Here is a 17,998-nt window from a genome sequence, read left to right as displayed (position 1 = left end):
CTTAACGCTGAAAAGGGAAAGCTTAGTAAATACATGGAGATTTTCTCCTTAGCAGTTGCATGTGCTTGAATGTGGAAAGTGAAGATTTTATAGTCATGTTATGATATTTGCCTTTTAATATTTAGGAATAGTGGTACTTTTGTCCATTAATGATTGTTGTGTATGCCTAAAACTGCATTTTTGAAAAGTGAGATGGTTATGAACTTTTAGGACTTCTCTGGAGCATTTTAGGAGCAGCTCATACATCTAAATTTTGATTTTTAAACTTTTCAGTTTTAAAGGTAAGGTCAATTTATTTTAAAGGGTGACAGTAGTTTTTATTATGAAACATAGTTTATAGGCTTTTTATTTTTGTGTAAATTTCAAAATTGAAACAGTTTAAGTAGTTAAAGAAAATCTCAAATTTTTCCTAATTCTTAGAAGATAAACTAGGGTATTTTTTGGAAAGACCTGTAACAGCTCTGCTTGCATGGCTCTGATTGCAAGACAGAAGGCAAAGTGCTTTCCATTGATCATTTCAGCAAGGGCAGCAATCTCCCACTCTCCTTTTCTTCTTCTTCTTTCATTCTGAAGCACAGTAGCAGCAAAAGGAAGGTATTGAGAAAACTGCAACTGGGAGCAGGAATTGCTCTGCAGAGACCCAAGCCTAGAGACCCTGATTGTGCAGAGAAATGTGGCAGTTATGAGGAGAATAGTCAGCTTGCCGTGGTCCAAATGGAGCTCTCTCTGCAAATAGCACTCGAGGTGAAGTGGAATAGGTCATTTAACTTCCCCTTTCACTGCACAGGGAAAGCTGCTTTGCCTTACAGCCTGCTGCCTGGAGGATTTTAAAAGGAGTTTTTGCTGCCTGGAGGATTTTAAAAGGGATTTTTTCCTGTCGTTGGGATAAGGGAGTGTGCTATGTCCTCTACAGCAAGGTTTCCATCAGTAGGAAAGTTGTTGACTTCTACAGGCAACAGATCAGATCCTTAAAATGTTAAAGTTTCTGTTTTTTAAATTGCTTATTTAATGTGCAGTGGGCTGAAAGCTTGCAGTGTGCAGAAAAATCATGTGTGGGTGAAATATGTCATTGTGGCTCCAGGGTCTTTCTTGGGAAATCCAAGGAGGCCGCAGCTCCCACCAGTTCCCTTTTGTGGCAGAACTGTGCTCTGCAGAACAGCCAGAAACACCTTCTGCATCTCTCCCTGCCTTCTGCTCTTAGACTGCACTTCTGCCACAAAGGTAACCCACATTTTTTCTGAGGAAACAGAGGGAGGGCAGCAAGATTCGTGCAGGGATTTCCCTTCCCCACCTCTCCTCTGCAAGATTCTCTCCACAGCTTCTTTGTTAGCAGGGCCCCAGGAAATGGTGAGTCCTCGTCCGGCACTGCTGGCTCAGTGTGTCTGTGCTCCTTCTGCAGCTCTGCCTTGTTTCACAGTCCTCACAGCAGCTGGGACTGACCTGTCCCCCTACTCAGCCCTGTCCCTTGAAGCCTCATCACCCCAGTGCCATCAGAAGAGAGATTGTTGTTGAGTGCAGCTCCTTTTGCTCCCACAGATAGCCACCATCTGCCCCAAGCCAGCATCAGTGGCATCCTCGCCTTGCCCGAGAGCAGATCCTTCTTTGGGTCTCATCCAGGGTCCTCTGTAGCTGATAGATGTTTTCTCTTGAATTTGGCTGCCTTTGAATCAGACTCTCCCCCTTCTTGTTGTTTAACAGCAGGCTTCTTTCCCAGCTAACTCAAAGTGGCTCCTCATGTGGAAAAACAGAAAATCGAGCAAAATCATTTCAGGGTTTTTGGGTTTTTTTGTCTTTTGATTTTTTTACCCAGTTCTGTTCCAGTGGCCAGCATCCTTGTAATTGGAGTTGCACTGTAAGGAGCTCAGTCACACAGACCTCTTCCAGAAGTTAACTCATGGTTTTAGGTTGATTTATTGCTGTGAACATGCCCAGCCGCATGTGAGGAAGGATGTGTGTGTAAGGCACCTTGTGTGCCAGTCATACTTCCCCTGGGTCATGTGTTTTTCACACTGTGGTTAATCACTGACTGTGTCTCTTGTGAATTTTACTCATTTCTTTGAGTTCTTTCATTTACTTACAGAATGGGTTTTCTTGGAGAACTCTATTTCACATCTGTTTTATTCTTTCTTTGGGAAGAACCCGTTCCATCATAAGATCAGTGATTGCAAGCCTGTGTAGTGTTAGCAATAACCACAAAATTAATAAAACTGAGGTGATGGGAACTCCTTAAAGCATGAACATGAGTGCCTTTCTCTCTACAAAGCTGAAACTTTGCTCATGATGTAATGAAATTAAACAGCATGTCCCTGATGGTTGGCTTTGAGGTTTTCCCTGCATATGGTGGATATAGAAATGTAGGCCTGTTTTCTGAGTCTATTTGTGTTAAAGAAACTAGACTTAAAGTCTATTTTTGACATGCAAACTATTGCTTCTACTGTTGGTGTAACATGGATAACTGCTTATTTCGGTTTGGGATAATGTGTCTCTTTAAAATATTTTCAGAGTAGCTCTGAATCAGAACCTAAATCAAGTGCAGTGTGCCAGTTTGGCTGGGAAGTACTCTGAGTAATGAATTTTTTATGCATAATTTCCATTGATCTTACATGGCTGAAAGGAAAAAGAAATGCTTTGATAAGCTTCTGTACATTATTGTGCTGGCAATTGATCCTGGTTGATTTTGCATGTTGTGACTGACTGCTAATTAAATAACTGGGATCAGTGTTTCATTTCAATTTTCTCTTTTCCTACAGTGTGACAAAATCAAGCAAGAACGAGATGAGGCTGTCAAAAAGCTGGAGGAGTTTCAGAAAAGTAAGCTGACAATGTCAGTGGGATTTTCTTGACGTAGACAATTATGAACATAGTTCTGCACACTCTACAGCAGCGTTAACAATGCTGAGATTCAGGTCCACTTGCTGTTTCTCTTTGAAAGCTGAGTTTAAGGAGCTAATCCAGTGAGACTTTGCCCACAGTAGTCAGAATAAATGCTGTTACAGCACTTGTACTCTTTGGCACGGGTAGTCACTCTCAAGGTACAAAGTGGTGAAAATACAGTGGTGCAAAGGTGGCTCTATCTCACCTGGATTCTGCAAGTGACTTTTGGAATGATGCATGCTTGAAGTGATTTGATGCTGAGATTCCTAATAATAATAATAGTAATAATAGTAATAATAGTAATAATAGTAGTAATAGTAGTAACAATAATAATAATAATAATAATAATAATAATAATAATAATAATAATAATAATAATAATAATAATAATAATAATAATAGCCATTTTTTAAATGAAGGACTAATACTGTTTTAAGCACAGACACACCAGGAAAGGTTTTTAGGACGAACTGCTCTCAGGTGCTAATTTTTAGAGCAAGTTCTATCTCATCTGGGCTGTGAGAACCTCAATATTCAGTTTTTCACTTTTATGGCAATGGTTCTATTGAAACTGTGTGGTGTCTGGAAGCAACAAAGCACATCTAATGGGAGTGGAAGTATCCTAGTGGAATAGCTCCTTAGAAGAGACAATTACAATGGGATTGTGGTCTGTTACATCTGGTTTGTGCCAGTACAGTGAACTGCACGGTGAAGCATCAGAAATGTGGATGAAGTTAATGCAGGAGGAGGAAATCACATGGTCTGTACTTTTGTGTGACTGTGTTAAAGAGGAATTTGCTCACTTCTGTTTTATAATAGTTCGTGTGGTACAATTATGGAAAATAATCTGAAATCAACAGGAATTGTCTACTGCCTTGAATGATCTTAGGTAACCAAGAATGTTCTCTAAGAAGTACAATTCCTCTGGAAAAACGGCTGCCTGTTTTGTTTTTGTTATGATACGAGGAATACTGGAGTGTGGCAGAAAATGTCAAGTAGTTAAGACTTAAAATTTGAGGTAATATTTGATGTTGTAAGATTTTATAGGTTTCTTTTATCTTCCTTTCACATTTTTAAAGGACATACCTTGTAAACATAGTGATAAAATGCCAGGAATATTAGGATTTTAAAGCAATAATAGAGCCCATTATTTAAACGACAATATAAAAGGCAATTATATTGATGAAGAGCTACATTGGCTTTGTGTCTGTGAATAAACTTGGCCTGTACTCAGCTTCTATTTGTTCTCCTGGCATAAACACATATTGTGTGTGATTCCAGTTTAATGGGGCCCCGTTTGTATGCCAAGCAGCTGCATTTTAGGCCCTATTGCGTGATTTCATAGCTCTCTGAAAATTGGTTCTATTGAGCACAAGAGATAGAAGGTGGTGGTGGGGGGGAAAGCTTCAACACACAATCATTTCTTTTCAATTGGAGCCAGCAAGGTTGATGACAACATGACCATTGTGTTATAATGATAAGACCACTAAGGATCTGTACCTCTCATCAAGGCTTTCACACAACAGCAGATACAATTTAATTCACTGCTCTGTCAGCAGTGCTGATACCATTATGCCGTCTGTCTCCACAGTTATAATCACTGTCCTCCGAGAAATGCAGTTGAAATGATCTTGAGCAGTCAAAGAAACTCTCAATTAAGGCTGCCACTTCCAATGTGTCAGATTGTGTCTTATGCACTTGGTACAATTTTCACTTCCAATCCTGTTTATTTACAATGTCTACCAGTAATTATGCTTAACATGTCATTTAGTGAGGGTGCCCCTGCCAAGGAGATTGTTGGGTGCTGCGGGACCATTGAGGGGGAGTTTCTCGCAGTCAATGCCATCAGCGGCTTTTAGTCCCTGATGGGATGCAGTAGTAATGTTGATAATGCAAGTATCGTGCTCATCAAGTCATAATTAGATGCCACTCAAATGTGCCACTTGTAATAACAGTGTTGATTCATGTTTTCTCGGTGACTGCAACTACTAATTAGTTAAGTGGTTTTTGGTTGGCCTGCATTTGCTGCGGATTATTATTACCCCTGAAAAAAACTGTCAAGGTTAGAGATGTTTCAGGCCACTTAGTGCTTCTTTATGAATATTAATATTAACATAATAAGAACTTTGGACAGACTTAGGAAATAATATAGTTTTTGTATTTAATTTGGAAAGACTTTTTTCCCCTGAGTTAATCATAATTGCAGGTTAATTAAGTTTAAATGAACCAAGAGTAATCCCTAGTTCTGCCATGAGAGCCCGATCCTTGTTTCCCAACTTTAGCCTTGCTTGAGGCCCTTGGATTCCTGTCTGTAAAATGGGAGCAGCTCTGTATCTCCACTGCTCCTTCATCCAGCCCAAAGCATCTCACTGTTCAAAGCTCCCAGGGCTCAGTAGAATAAAACCAGAGGAGACAGGGAGATGTACTGCATGAAACTTTTCCTCTCTCTAATTGTATGTGTTGTATGTCTCTAAAATGTAGCAGCTGGTAGGACACGTTTGGAGCAGATTATTTATCCACAGAGAAATTAAAATAAAATGAAGATAATTTTTACAGGAGAAATGAAAATAAAAAGACATTCAAAGAAAGAGGTCTGGTTGCACTCCTGGTAGAAGACTTCATGTGAATATAGTTTATAGACCAAGATTTACCAGTACACTGCCCTGCCTTTTCTTTTTTGTAGATTTTGGGTCTTTCATGCAGCTACTCACCATACCAATGTGTTGCTAGTTTCCTCTGACAACATCAAAACTTCAAAAATGAAAGCTTCAGGGGATGTTAAGTATAAAGCTGCATAAATAACATTTGTTAATGACCTTCTTTTTCCTAGCATGAAGTTCTGTTTTGTAGTTTTTAAGATGACCTCTGTATATCAAAGATGGCTTAAATATCTCTCTTCAGTCTTTGGTCAAAACTCTTGGAATAGGGCAAGGAGGGTTTTCTACCCAGTGGTATGAAATCCCTAGATTTTAAATTTTATCTTGATGAAAATGAGAAGAAATACTAGGAAAAAATTCTTCTTTGTTTACACTATATTTTCCAGCCTTGTTCCTGCTCCAAAATGTTATTCAGCTGCAAGTAACCTGTGCATTTTTGCAAGTGTTCTGTGCACTGGAATCATGACACTGCTGAAGAGGAATTTGTGCCTTGCAATGACTTGCAGAATTAGGTTCCAGGCTGCTGTTTGGGATCAGATGAGGGTGCCAGAAGCCAAGAGGGAATTGCATCAATGAGCCTGAGAAATGGAAAACTATTCTGGGGTTTTCTGCTTTGCTCCCCTGTGCAACCTAAAACCTGTCCCTTAAGACTTTGAACACTACTAAAGTACATATGTACTGCTGGGAGATGAGTAGAATTTCAGGCCAAAATGTATCTGTGCTTTTAAATTCTTTCTGATTCCCATTGGTCTCCTGTGTTACAGAACAGAATTTGTTTCAGAACTTTTTAGTCACTCTTTTGCCTGTCTTTGGCAGAGTGATGTGTACCCACAATTGTAATAGGGATTTTCTAAGTGCAGAGGACAGATGTGGCACTTGCTCCTCCAGCCGTGACATCAAATGTACAGCCATGCATTCCAGCTGCAGTCAGACAGCCCAGTCTTGGTTTCAGGGAAGATTTTGGGAGTGTTTTGAAATCTGTGTTGTGAACAGTGGAGGTAGGTGAGACCGTGGTGCTCATTTTGGGGCCTGCTCAAGCACAGAGAGACTGGCAATGAGAAACAGACCAGAAAGTGAAAAGGAGCTTTGTAAACCTCTCCTAAGGGATTATCCTGAGGGTGTCATTCTGATTCCTCAGGTGTTAGTGAAATAAAGATGATGAGTGAGATTTGTGAAGGAGGCTCCTGCTGGTCCTCTGCTTCCATAAGTTTATACTCAGTTCTACAGTTGCCCCTCTAATGCTGCAAACATGACTTGAGAGAACTGCTTAAAGGAACAACCCAAATATCCAATGCTCAGAACCATTCCTATCCATGGAGATATCTAAGTATGTACTTCCCTGTGTTTGAAATGCTCACAATGAAAGTTAGCAAAAGAAGATATTCTATTTCTGATCATGGGAGGCATGTGTCAGTCTCAGGAAAATAATGACTAATTTTTGAACTCTTCCCTTAGTTTCTCACATGGTTATTGAGGAAGTGAACTGTATTCAGAACCATCTTGAAATTGAGAAGACATGCCGTGAAAGTGCTGAGGCTTTGGCTTCTAAGGTGAGAAGAATTATGGTGATGCTGGGGTTTTTTTTAAATCTATTTATTCACCTGTTTATCTATTTATTTATTTAAAACTTGAGAATGTATGCATGACCCTTATATATTTCTGTATAACCTTGTGGAGCTGTGAAATAGTTTAGAAGTGGCAAAAAACTAACAGCCAGATGCGAGATGCAAAGCACCATTCCTGCCTTTAAAGGAAAAATACCATTTTAATGTTGTTTCTATTTTCATGAACCAGCATCCTGATCTCTAGCTTTCATATGCATTTAGGTTAAATGGAAAATAAGTTTTAGAACTCCTCTGTGTGAAAACAATAATGAGCATTTCAGTGTCTAAATCAAATGGAAAAAGTCAACCACTGCATTACATTTCAGGTGATTGTTTATGAAAGCAAAGCAAGGGCAGGGGAAAGGTGACCTCCACTGCTCTGTTGATTGCGTCTAGTCTGATGAATTTAGCAAGTGTGTAATTTTCTATATTCCATCTCATCAGAAGTGCATTATTATTAAAGAATGTTTTTATCTCTCTTATATATTTTTGGTTGTGTAAAATGCATCTGAGCCACTTCATCAGAAAATGGATTACAGCAATTTTGAACCAAATTTCATTAGCAATGCTGACTGCCTTTTTTTTTTTCCTTTTTTTTTTCCCCTCCCTCCCCATTCCCTGCCCAAAGTACATCCTTAGTTATGGTAAAAATCACACCAGCAAGAAATCACTTTAATTTAGATGCATTAGCAATGTACTTTCTGGAGGTATTTACTTAATTGTTTGCATAATGACACTATATTAGAATTCATAAGATAGACAATCAGCATATAAGTAAGAAAATGAACACATTTATGCAACTTGTCTTCTTCTCTGCACTTTGCCTGTAATGCAGGGACAAGGGCAGTTCAAAGACTCCCTCTGCTCCGTGGGGCTGTTTGTGAGCTGGCTGCACCATGTAGGGCTCCTCACACCTCTCTCCCCACTGTCTCACTTTCATTCCTTAGGAAGGAGATAAATTCTTGAATAAATCTCCCATAACTGAAGGGCTGAGGATAAGGGGGATCAGAGATGATTGCTTAGGTAAAAATTTGGGGTCAGATGAACAGTATAGTGTATGTTTTCTTTGAAGATGCATACTGGAGTTCTGAAGTCTGTGTTGACTTTGGCACATGGTGTGTCTTTAGTAGAAAACTGAGTTTCATTCTTAAACCTGAGCACAGGGAATGCTTGGTTGATGGGTGGGCAGTCACCCTGACATTTACCTGAACACCCCTGGGGTGTCTGGATGCAGGACAGTGAAAGAGAATTAAATATTTGCAGTGATTTCTGTTCAGTTTTTGTTCATTAAGACAGAGATGCTTTGTAGAATCTCTTCTGTACCATCCACCAACCAGCCATGTGTTCAGGCATCCAGCCCAAAGTGGTTTCTGACTTCTGGTCTGACCCATAAAGAATTGGTTCATGAGATGGCTCCCATCTCATGTGTGTTGACTCTACAGTAATAACTCCAAAGAATTTTGAGATAATTATTTTGTGACTAGGAATATAGTAGTAGTAGTATTTGTAGCATATATATATTGTAGATATTATATATATATATATATATATATATATATATATATATATGATATCTATAATATATATAATTATATAATAGATAATATAGTTTGTTATATTATTTATTATTATACTTTATATATTATTATATATATTTGTAGTTTATACACAGGAGAAGGTAAGGATTTTTATTTAACCAATTGATCCAACTTGAAAAACCAGATGAGCTTTCAGGGGCACAAACTCTTCTTCAGGTCATTCAGTTGGGACTCCTGGTACATGTTTAAAGGTGAGCAGCTGTCACAAAGCCTGTGTAGCATTAAGTCAGCTTGGTAGTTGATGTGATTGATTTAAACCTACACAGTATTTATTAAACAGAAGTACCAGAGAGGAAAAAAAGGCATGGATAAAGCATCATGTTGAATTGAAGCCTCTCAGAGGAAAAAGTGGATAACCACCCCATCTTCAGACCATTCCAATGTTCAATGGAACTTAATCTAATGTTACTTTTGACTTCTTTGTTTGATAGATCTTTTAATGATAAAGGACAAAAAACAGTTGACTTTTTTCTTCTTGCCCAGCATCTTAAAGACAGACTAGCTAGGTCCTTACTGTTTGTACTTCTCACCTTTCAGCTGAACAAAGAAAATAAAACCTTGAAAAGAATTAGTATGCTTTGTATGGCCAAACTGGGCCCAGAAATTATCACTGAAGAGATCAACATTGATGAGGATGAATCATCCACGGATACAGAAGCTACCTCTGGATCATGCAATTCTGTGCACTGTCAGCAGCAAATAAAAGGTGAGCCTTGCTGCTGATCCTGCACCACCTGCAGGGCAGAACTTGTCTCAAGAACAGCAGTGTTGGTGTGGGCCAGAGACTGGTCTTGTTCCAAGTCATGCTTCTGGGAGTGGTCAGAATCAAAGAATTTCCAGGAATGACTGAGAACATGGAGGGCTGATAGAGTGTAACATAAATGGTGGGGGATACACAGCCTGCAGAGGAGGTTAAATGCAATAGGAAAATGAGATCTACCCAGCTAAGAGAGTTCAATGCTGCTGAATCAGTAAAAGAAACATTTCCTAAAACTCTTAAAAAAATTAAAGTTAAGTAGAAGGGCCAGGTCACCTCCACTGCAATGTCATTATTTCAGAGCTTGTCAGACAATACTCTCCATTTTTGTTTCCATTATGTACCTTTGTATGCACAAACTTCACTCATGTTCCAGAGCTATTACCAAACAAGCAGCCTAAAGAGGGACTGTTGTACTGGGTAAAACAGCACAGCTGGAGAACATGAAATACATTGATAAGACAGATCTGTGGGGTTTTTTCCCAGAAATTTCTGCTGCTTTTTTGAAAGGCAGTTAATATTTCCATTGACCAAAATAAGCCTTATTTCTCATCCCTGTGATGAAGTCATCATGGTTTTCTATATTGTTGTGGCATAGTATCCAAAAAAGGGGAATGCCAACATTCTGGATTTTGTGACAAGATTAAGTGTTTAAGTGTTTAACTTCTTTAAAAAAAGGCTTTCGCTTTTTTTTTTTTTTGTTGTAACTTGGAGCAGCACGTGATGTTTAAGTACAACTTTTTTGAACTTTCAGTTTGACCTTATTAACTGTTGTCTTTTTGAATGCAGCAGCTGCAAGGAGTGGTACAAAGTATCACTGAAGAAAAATGGTGTGTGTGTTGTAAAAATGCTTGTGAAACACTCCCACTGAAGAAATAGGGTGTCATAGTACCATTCTGTAATCAGTTTTCCATCCTCTAGATGTAGGAAAAGGCAGCAAATGGTGTGATGCAACCCATCTGAATGGGAAATGAGACTTTTGTAGTGGAGAAAGGTGTCAGGAATACATTTAGAGAATAAACACTGGCTGCAAATCAGATGGGAGTGTAGCAGGGTCAAATTAGAGAATTATTGAAGAAAGGTTTTGATGTATCTGCTTTCTGTTTTGATGAACAATTCATTAAAGTATGAAAAGTGGTATTTTGGGAATCTTCTAAGTCCTTTAGCCTTCTCACCATTCCAGAAAGTATCAGATGTTTCTTGGAGTGATCCCTTCTCTCCCACCACTTTTCTGTAAGGATACACTAATAAGGTAGTAAAACTTTATGACATGATTTCTTCTCTGCATAGTGAGGTTGATACATGCATTGTAAAACCAGAATTAATCCAAGTCTCATAAATTTCACTGAGACTTTTTTCTCCATTAATTTCTCTGGAGAGCACAAATCCATAAAATGGACAAGCTGTATGAAAAATCTTCTGGGAAAACAGATCTTTTTATTTACTTTAAAAAGTGTATGATTTTAATTTAGAGGAAAATAAATGTGAGGCCTCAGAACTGGGAGGGGGATGCTGGTGTAGAATGGACATTTTCAAGATGTGAGACCTACCAGAATGACATCCAGCATGTCACCATCATCATGTGCAATTGATTAGCCACAATTTTCTCGACTCATGGCTGGTGTTCAATGAACAGCAGTGCTGTGAAATACTGGAAGCAGGTGGGGTATGAGAGCACTTACTGAAAGCTAATATATATCAATAAATTTTGATTTTTGTGGTGATTTTATGTTAACCTAAACCTTGATATATTATGTATGCAAACTGATCTCCTGTTAAGAAGTGATTATAATCAAGTGTTTTATTCCATTGTGAATTTAATTTATTTCATATTTTAATAATTAAGGAACAAAAATTCTGAGGGGAAAATTACAAGCATTAGCTCTTCCATCAGTAAAGGTTATATTCTGACTCTGTTCACATAATGTTACAAAGGCTATAAATTGGCAGCTGTTCAGGACAATTTCTTCTGTGAAAACCTCCCAAGTATTAACTGCCTGTTGTTTTGTTTATTTCCCTTGTGACAAGAGCTCACGATCCAAAAAGAATTGAAGTGTATTAATTTGTTTTAAAGGATGCTTCTTAAAAATTGCTTTCTGCTGCCTCTATACCAGAGTCTCTGTGATGTGACAGTCTCAAGAGCCGGACTTAGGACCCTCTGTTTGGGTTTGGCCATGTTATAACAGGAAATGAATCATTCAAAATGCAAATAAAGGCAGCAGAACTGAACAAGGAGCTTACCTCAACAGAGTAAATCTGAAACTGTGACCCAGTTATAGATCTGTTACTTGACACTTATGCAAAGCTCATAAATTATTGAGGATGTTCCTTGGTTACAGCTGATGCTTGATACGTAGTTCAGGTGTTTCATACTCAACTGTACTTGCATTGCTGTGACATTTCCTTTGTTGTTGTTTTTCCAATGAAATATATTCTTCATTTCCTTCCTCAAACCCTAGAGCTGCGAGATCAAATCATATCTGTTCATGAGGAAAAGAAGACCTTGGCCATTGAACTGGAAAACCTGAGGTGCAAACTTGCAGAAGTAATTGAAGAAGTATGTATTGTACCATGGAAGGCGAGACCATGTTAGCCTGGAGTCTGTCCTTTCTGTAACTTTTAGCTTATTTTGCTGAAAACAGTTGTGAAGTTAATTGAATACTGTCTAATCTCAAGTCCTGCCAGTGATGGATCACGTAGGGCATGTCCCTGGAAGGGATCCTCTTCATCACAGTCCAGTGCCACTGTAGCTGGCACATGATTTCTCCTTACCTGTTTGATCTAAGCCCATATTACAGCTGTCACCTCCCCTTCCTGACAGCCCCTCACCCATCACAGCCTGAAGGGTTTTCTGGATTTCCTTAAACCCACAGATGTGTCAGAAATACTTTTGAAGTACACATAGTTTATTCACTGGTGCTACTTCTTTGAGTATATCCCTAAGTTCAGCCATTGGCAGTGCTGTGTCATCATAATTAGACCAGCAAATTGGCTTTTTAAGCCAGCAGAGTTTCATTCCTGCTTGAAAACTGGATAAGCCATGTACTGATGCAAATCAGGACTTAGTGGCTCTTCCTGTCTATGCAGCACTTGCATTCAGAAAGACACAGCTGACAGCACTTGGACAATAAACAGAGCCCAGGGAAAAAACAACCAAAACAGGGCTCTGACTATATTAAAATGCAAAGAGTCAGTAACTTTCCAACCAGGTGCTGTGGCACCTGATCCTGAAAGGTTCCAAAGATCATGTATTTGCAGCTGTGACTGGAATGTGCCATGGGAGGATTAGTTCATAACCCTTTTGTGACATCTGTTACAACATCTGTAAGGAGGAGTACAAATGCTTTCCATCCCACTGGAAACCCCAGCATCCAGCCAAACCTAGGAAGCAGAGCTACTGACAGCAAAATACTGCTTGAATTCTGTATGTGCTGAATGCCTTGTGCCATTAGCTGAAATGCTCTTGGTTTTGATGTGCTCTTTATACTTTTCTAGGTAAATAAGTTGAAAGAAGAAAAGGCTGTTTTGACGACTGAAGTTAATAAGCAACAAAAGCTGTTGGAGAAATGTAACAGAGGTGTGTAGTCCCAGCAGGTTCTCCAAGAGAGCTGCATCTTTAAGAGTTTGCTGCATGCTTTGCAGAAGTGCAGAGCTTTTCTGCTGCAGTACAGAGGAGGTTACAGCACAGTGGCTGTGGTTCAGATCTGACACCTGGCCTGACTGCTGCAGGCACTGCATCAACTCATGGACTGTTCCAGACTCTCTGTACTCCAGGAAAATGTGACAAAGTGAACAGCAGGTGTTATGTGAGAACAGGGAAGTCTTTTCCTGTGTGCCACAAGTGGGAAACCAGGGGTTTGAACCTTAATCTCCTGCTTTCCTAAATCATTACACCAGTCTTCCTTTTCATTGGGATGCAACTTCTCATTCTGAATGTCTGAGGTCTGGTAACAACTTGTTTTATGTTCAGAGGATGATGAGAAAAAGGCAGGAGTGCTGGAATATGAGAAATAAGATTTCCAAGTTATGGAAGAAAATAATACTTTACTGGAAAGAGAAGAGAGGTAAAACCAGGGCAGGGAAAGACTAAAAAGCGGTATAACTCAAAAACAGAAAGGTTTTGCTTAATGAAGGTGCATGCTTCTACATAAGTAATAGTTGATTCCAAAGAAGTTTAGAGGAGGGAAAAGGTTTTAGTTTTTAGATTACTCTGCCTTTTCCTCTTGTTCCTTACTAAGCCATAAAAAATTAAGAATTGTTTGGTGCAAAGCCTCATTGGGTGTTTCCCATTTTCCTGAAGTGGCTGAGATATAGTATTCAATAGCACCTGTACCCTTTGTTTATGTGGCACTGTGTTGGAGCTGTGCACTCAGTGCATTTCAGTCAGAATTGATGAACTGATCTTAAATCTTTCTAAATATGTGGGTTGTTTGTTGGGTATTTTTTGTGTGTGTGGTTGGTTTTTGTTTATTTGCTTTTTAAAGTTAGAATCACTTTGAGAGTCAGGTAGGCTGGGATGTGTATCCCACTGTCTAAATGACCACTTCCTTTTAATTAAATTAAATTAACTAAATTACCACTTTGAAAACTGTTATGCTCATCTCCAAACCAAGTAAACAGATATGGATTTCTCAAGAATAACATAATCTTTGATAGATTCAGTAAAGCTCTTTTGAGGCAAAGAGAGGCAAAATCTGGTCTGTGGTACTTGATGCCTGTTACTGGAGATTTTGAGTCTGAAAAGGAGGACTGTTTCTCTGTTCAGAAGATTAGTAATTGTGCATATATGTGGTGAGGTTTAGGACAAATACTGCAAAGAAGATTGTATATGAAAATGTAAAACTAGGTCATGCTGTCAGTCAGGGCTCCATGGTGCTAGGGAATAGCAGCTTATCTGGGAAAATCAAACAATACTTCTTCTTTTGATCTGTTCCACTTTTCCTTCTGATCTTGTTTAATTCATGTAAACAGTGTCTGTGCTGGCAGTAGAGGAATATGAAGAGCTTCATGAAAACTTTGAGCTGGAAAAGAACCTGCGGAAGAAGGCAGAGTCATTTGCACAGGAGGTGAGTAGTCAAGGGAAAAATTAAGACATTGCAAGTGGGCAAAACCTGGCCAGCTTGGATGACTTGATTTCAATTCCCAGCTCTCATCCATTCTGCTTAGGTAACATCTGTATTTCATCCATAAAAACGAGTTTACTGTTTCAGCAAGCATTTATAAAGCACTTTGGAATTATTCATGCAGTCTTACCTATGTCCCTTTTCAAGGCAGGATTTTAAATTTGTCATGGGCTCAGTTTGCTACAACATCCCAGTGTGGAATATGTAGTGGTTGGAACTGGAAGGGATTAGCTGTCTTTCTAGTGATATAATTTGAAGGGCTGTTTTTTTTCCTGAAAAATATGTGAACTCCTAAAAAAGATGTTGCAAAACTACAGTATCAATTGAGGGACACATTTTGAAAGATTATGTTGAAAGTACTTTCTGTAATTGACTAATGAGCTGACAGGCTACTTAGGTACAATGCCAGAAAAATGCTGATTATTTTTAAACAGCTGTTTCTTGGGTTTTGTCATTATTTAGTTGTTGCCACTTCCAGACTATGGGCCCCTGTTAGTGCAGACTGTCAGAGCAGCTGTTCACTTGAAGGTTTAAATTCCATGAAGTTCTTTTATCCAAAATGGGATCACTATAACAGTGAACTTTAGCCCTGTATTATTCTTCCCTTTCTGTACCTGCTTGTCTTCCTGTGGTATTGTGCTGCTCAGAAAGATTTTTAGAACAGTTCTTAAAATACATGACCACGTGACAACAAAGGCATTGCTGATTCATGTTTGGGGAACCAATATTTAAAATTACTTTTAAACCTGTTGTCATTGGCCTAGTTTCACACTGATGGTGTCCCTTGAGTGACCTGAGGCATCAGAGAGGTTTTGGCCACAACTGCATCCACAGCAGCACAGCTTTCTGCTCGAGTGTGGCTGTGTCAGCCTCCTCTCACAGGGATCAGGCTGCAAGGTCACAGCTGTGTTTGCAGAGCTAAGTTTTCTAGGATGTGCTTGCAGGAGCTATGTTTGGATTATGGTAAGGATGTTCAGGGATTTCCTGCCTGTTTGCATTAGCCTGTTGTCTCTGTCTCTATAAAATGTTTCTTTTAAACCTCAAAATTTCTGCAGGATTTTGCTTGGATTTTGCAAAAGCCACAGTAGTTGGTTGTGTCAAGCTGTGCAGTGTCAACAGAAGGAAGAGCTTTGGGTAAAGGACAACACTGCATGTGCAGTGCTTTGTTCTTGATTTGTATGGAGCACTTGGAGAAGGGGAAAAGGCTCCAAGTAATGTGGCTGTCACTGCAGCTGAAAAATAGCACATTTTAGTGTTTTGTATTTTTGTATGTCTCAAATGGCCAAATGTGTGTTTTAGCTCAGTAAAATTCAGAACTACATCCCATGGAGGTGCCTGTGTGGTGGTGGGCACGTTGTCTGTCCAAGGGGCTGAAGCACCTGAAGTTTGCCTTTATGGTGTGGTCAGCCCATGCACTCAGACTCAGCCCTTTCCCCCTCTCCATGGCATGGCTTCATCTTCTCTCTTTGCATTGTGGCTGCTTTTCAAAGGGGTGCCCTTGGCCTCCTGCCCTTGTGGCAGGTGAGGAGGATTCTGTTCCCAGAACAGGAGCACTGGGGAGTGCAGGTGTGAGAGGGAAGGGCAGGTGAGCTCTGTGCAGAAGCCAGCACAGATGGGGGAGAGCACAGACATGGAGGGAGCAGGCACATATAGGAGTGAGGCAACACTTGAAAATCAGAGCTTTTGATTAAAATTAAAAAAAAAAAAAGCCCAATACAGCTTTAATTATAGTCATGCTGCTGGCACCACCATAATATATATTTAATTAATCAACAGTGATCCAACTTCAAACATTAGAATTCATGCTCTTTAGAGGTTCTAAAGAAACTGAGTAAATATTGTCAGCCGTGGTGTGGAGAGGGGGAAGGAAAAGGAGAGAGGTTTTGAAGTGAGTCACAATCCATTGTGAAACGTACAGGAATCTGCATAAAAGAACTAAATAAATAGAGTGTGTAAGGGGCGGAGGCATGGAAAAATCTGTACCTACCTGAATAAAACAGGGTTGTTAACACAGGAATCTTGGCAAGCTTAACCAGAATTCTAGTGTCAGGTTTTAAGAGACACTTGAAGATCTCTCAGCTGTTTGTGAAGCAGTTTATAAGAAAACAAAGGAAGGCAGAGAGTATCTTGAAGGCCATTGCAATAATATAGAGGTAGCCCTGAAAAGCACTCTCCCACAAAGATGAGCAAAATACAGTACATGCAGCCAAAAGCAGAGGAACACGGTGTGAGAAGCAAAAGAAGCAAATTGATACTCTTAGCCATGCAAAAATCTCCTGAGTTTAACAAAATAATCTTGCATAAGTTGTTTATTAAACATACATCCTGCCCTGCAACAATATTTTGTAAAGTGATGTTGGGGTTGAAGCCCAGTTTGGCCACTCAGCCCCACACAGCTGCTTGCTCACCTTCCCCCAGCAGGATGGGGGAGCAAATTGGAAGTTAAAAATGAGATAACTCATGGGTTGTGATAAAGACAGTGTCCTAAGTAAAGCTAAAGCTGCTGCACCCAAAAGCAAAGCAAAACAAGAAATTCATGCACTGCTTCCTATGGGCAGACGGGTGCTCAGCCTTCTCCAGGAAAGCCGGGCTCCATTAGGTACAACAGCCACTGGGGAAGGCAGAAACCATCACTCTGAGTGTCCCCCTCTTCCTCCTTCTTCCCCAGCTTTGGATGCAGAGCCTGGTGCCACGTGGCACCTGTCCCTGTGGCCATTTGGGCTCAGCTGTCCTGGCTGTGTCCCCTCCCTGTGCATCCCCAGCTCACTCACTGTGGGGTGAGGAGCAGAAAAGGCCTTGACTCCATGCAATAATGAAAATATCTTTCTGTTATCAAATCCAAAACACAGTCTCATACCAGCTACTGTGACAAAAATTAACTCTTCCAGCCAAAACCAGCAGAAGTGAACAGTTTATTATTAGTGTATGCTGGTGGAGAGATAATCCCTGCACCTGAAGTGCTCTGGAAACCTCATGGAGAAGAAGCAGTGTGCTCTTAGAGATGACATTGAGCTGATTTTTCCCTGCCCTCTGTGTTTTGGACAAATAGAAATGAAGTGTGAAACTGCTGAGCAGTTTGTTGGGGTTCCTTTCACTTCTGAGGCTCACACAGGATTTTTGCTCAAAATGCACAACTGGAAAAAGAAAAGAAAGGTTTCCCAAGTGTTTATGGTAGCTTGTAAAACAGTTTGCAGTTAAGAAGTTGAAAGGCTGCATTCAGAGGAAATATGATCCAGATGAATTAAAACAATTCAGTGAATCTCTAATGTGCATCATTCATTTTTTCATTGACTTTCCCTCCTCAATGCTTTCACCATCCTACACTTGTTTGTGCTTTTAAGTAACTACAGCACAACAAAATGTGTGTATTTAACTTGTTTGCCTC

At 39.7% G+C, this 17,998-nt stretch overlaps 1 protein-coding gene across 2 annotated transcripts in view; it reads left to right on the top strand.

The window, feature by feature from the left end:
- Positions 1-17,998, top strand: part of SHTN1 (shootin 1) — a 55,128-nt gene that overhangs the window by 10,792 nt on the left and 26,338 nt on the right. For both annotated transcript variants that reach the window (XM_074545295.1, XM_074545294.1), the window contains exons 3-8: positions 2,751-2,811; positions 6,987-7,081; positions 9,271-9,439; positions 11,950-12,047; positions 12,986-13,067; positions 14,462-14,556. In XM_074545295.1, coding sequence (XP_074401396.1) covers positions 2,751-2,811; positions 6,987-7,081; positions 9,271-9,439; positions 11,950-12,047; positions 12,986-13,067; positions 14,462-14,556 — 600 coding nt within the window. The remainder of the gene's footprint in view (positions 1-2,750; positions 2,812-6,986; positions 7,082-9,270; positions 9,440-11,949; positions 12,048-12,985; positions 13,068-14,461; positions 14,557-17,998) is intronic.

This window comes from Zonotrichia albicollis, chromosome 7 (assembly GCF_047830755.1).
Source record: "Zonotrichia albicollis isolate bZonAlb1 chromosome 7, bZonAlb1.hap1, whole genome shotgun sequence".
NCBI lineage: Eukaryota > Metazoa > Chordata > Aves > Passeriformes > Passerellidae > Zonotrichia > Zonotrichia albicollis.
Note: the sequence above shows the minus strand (reverse complement) of the source record. Positions and strands in the feature narration are given on the sequence as shown.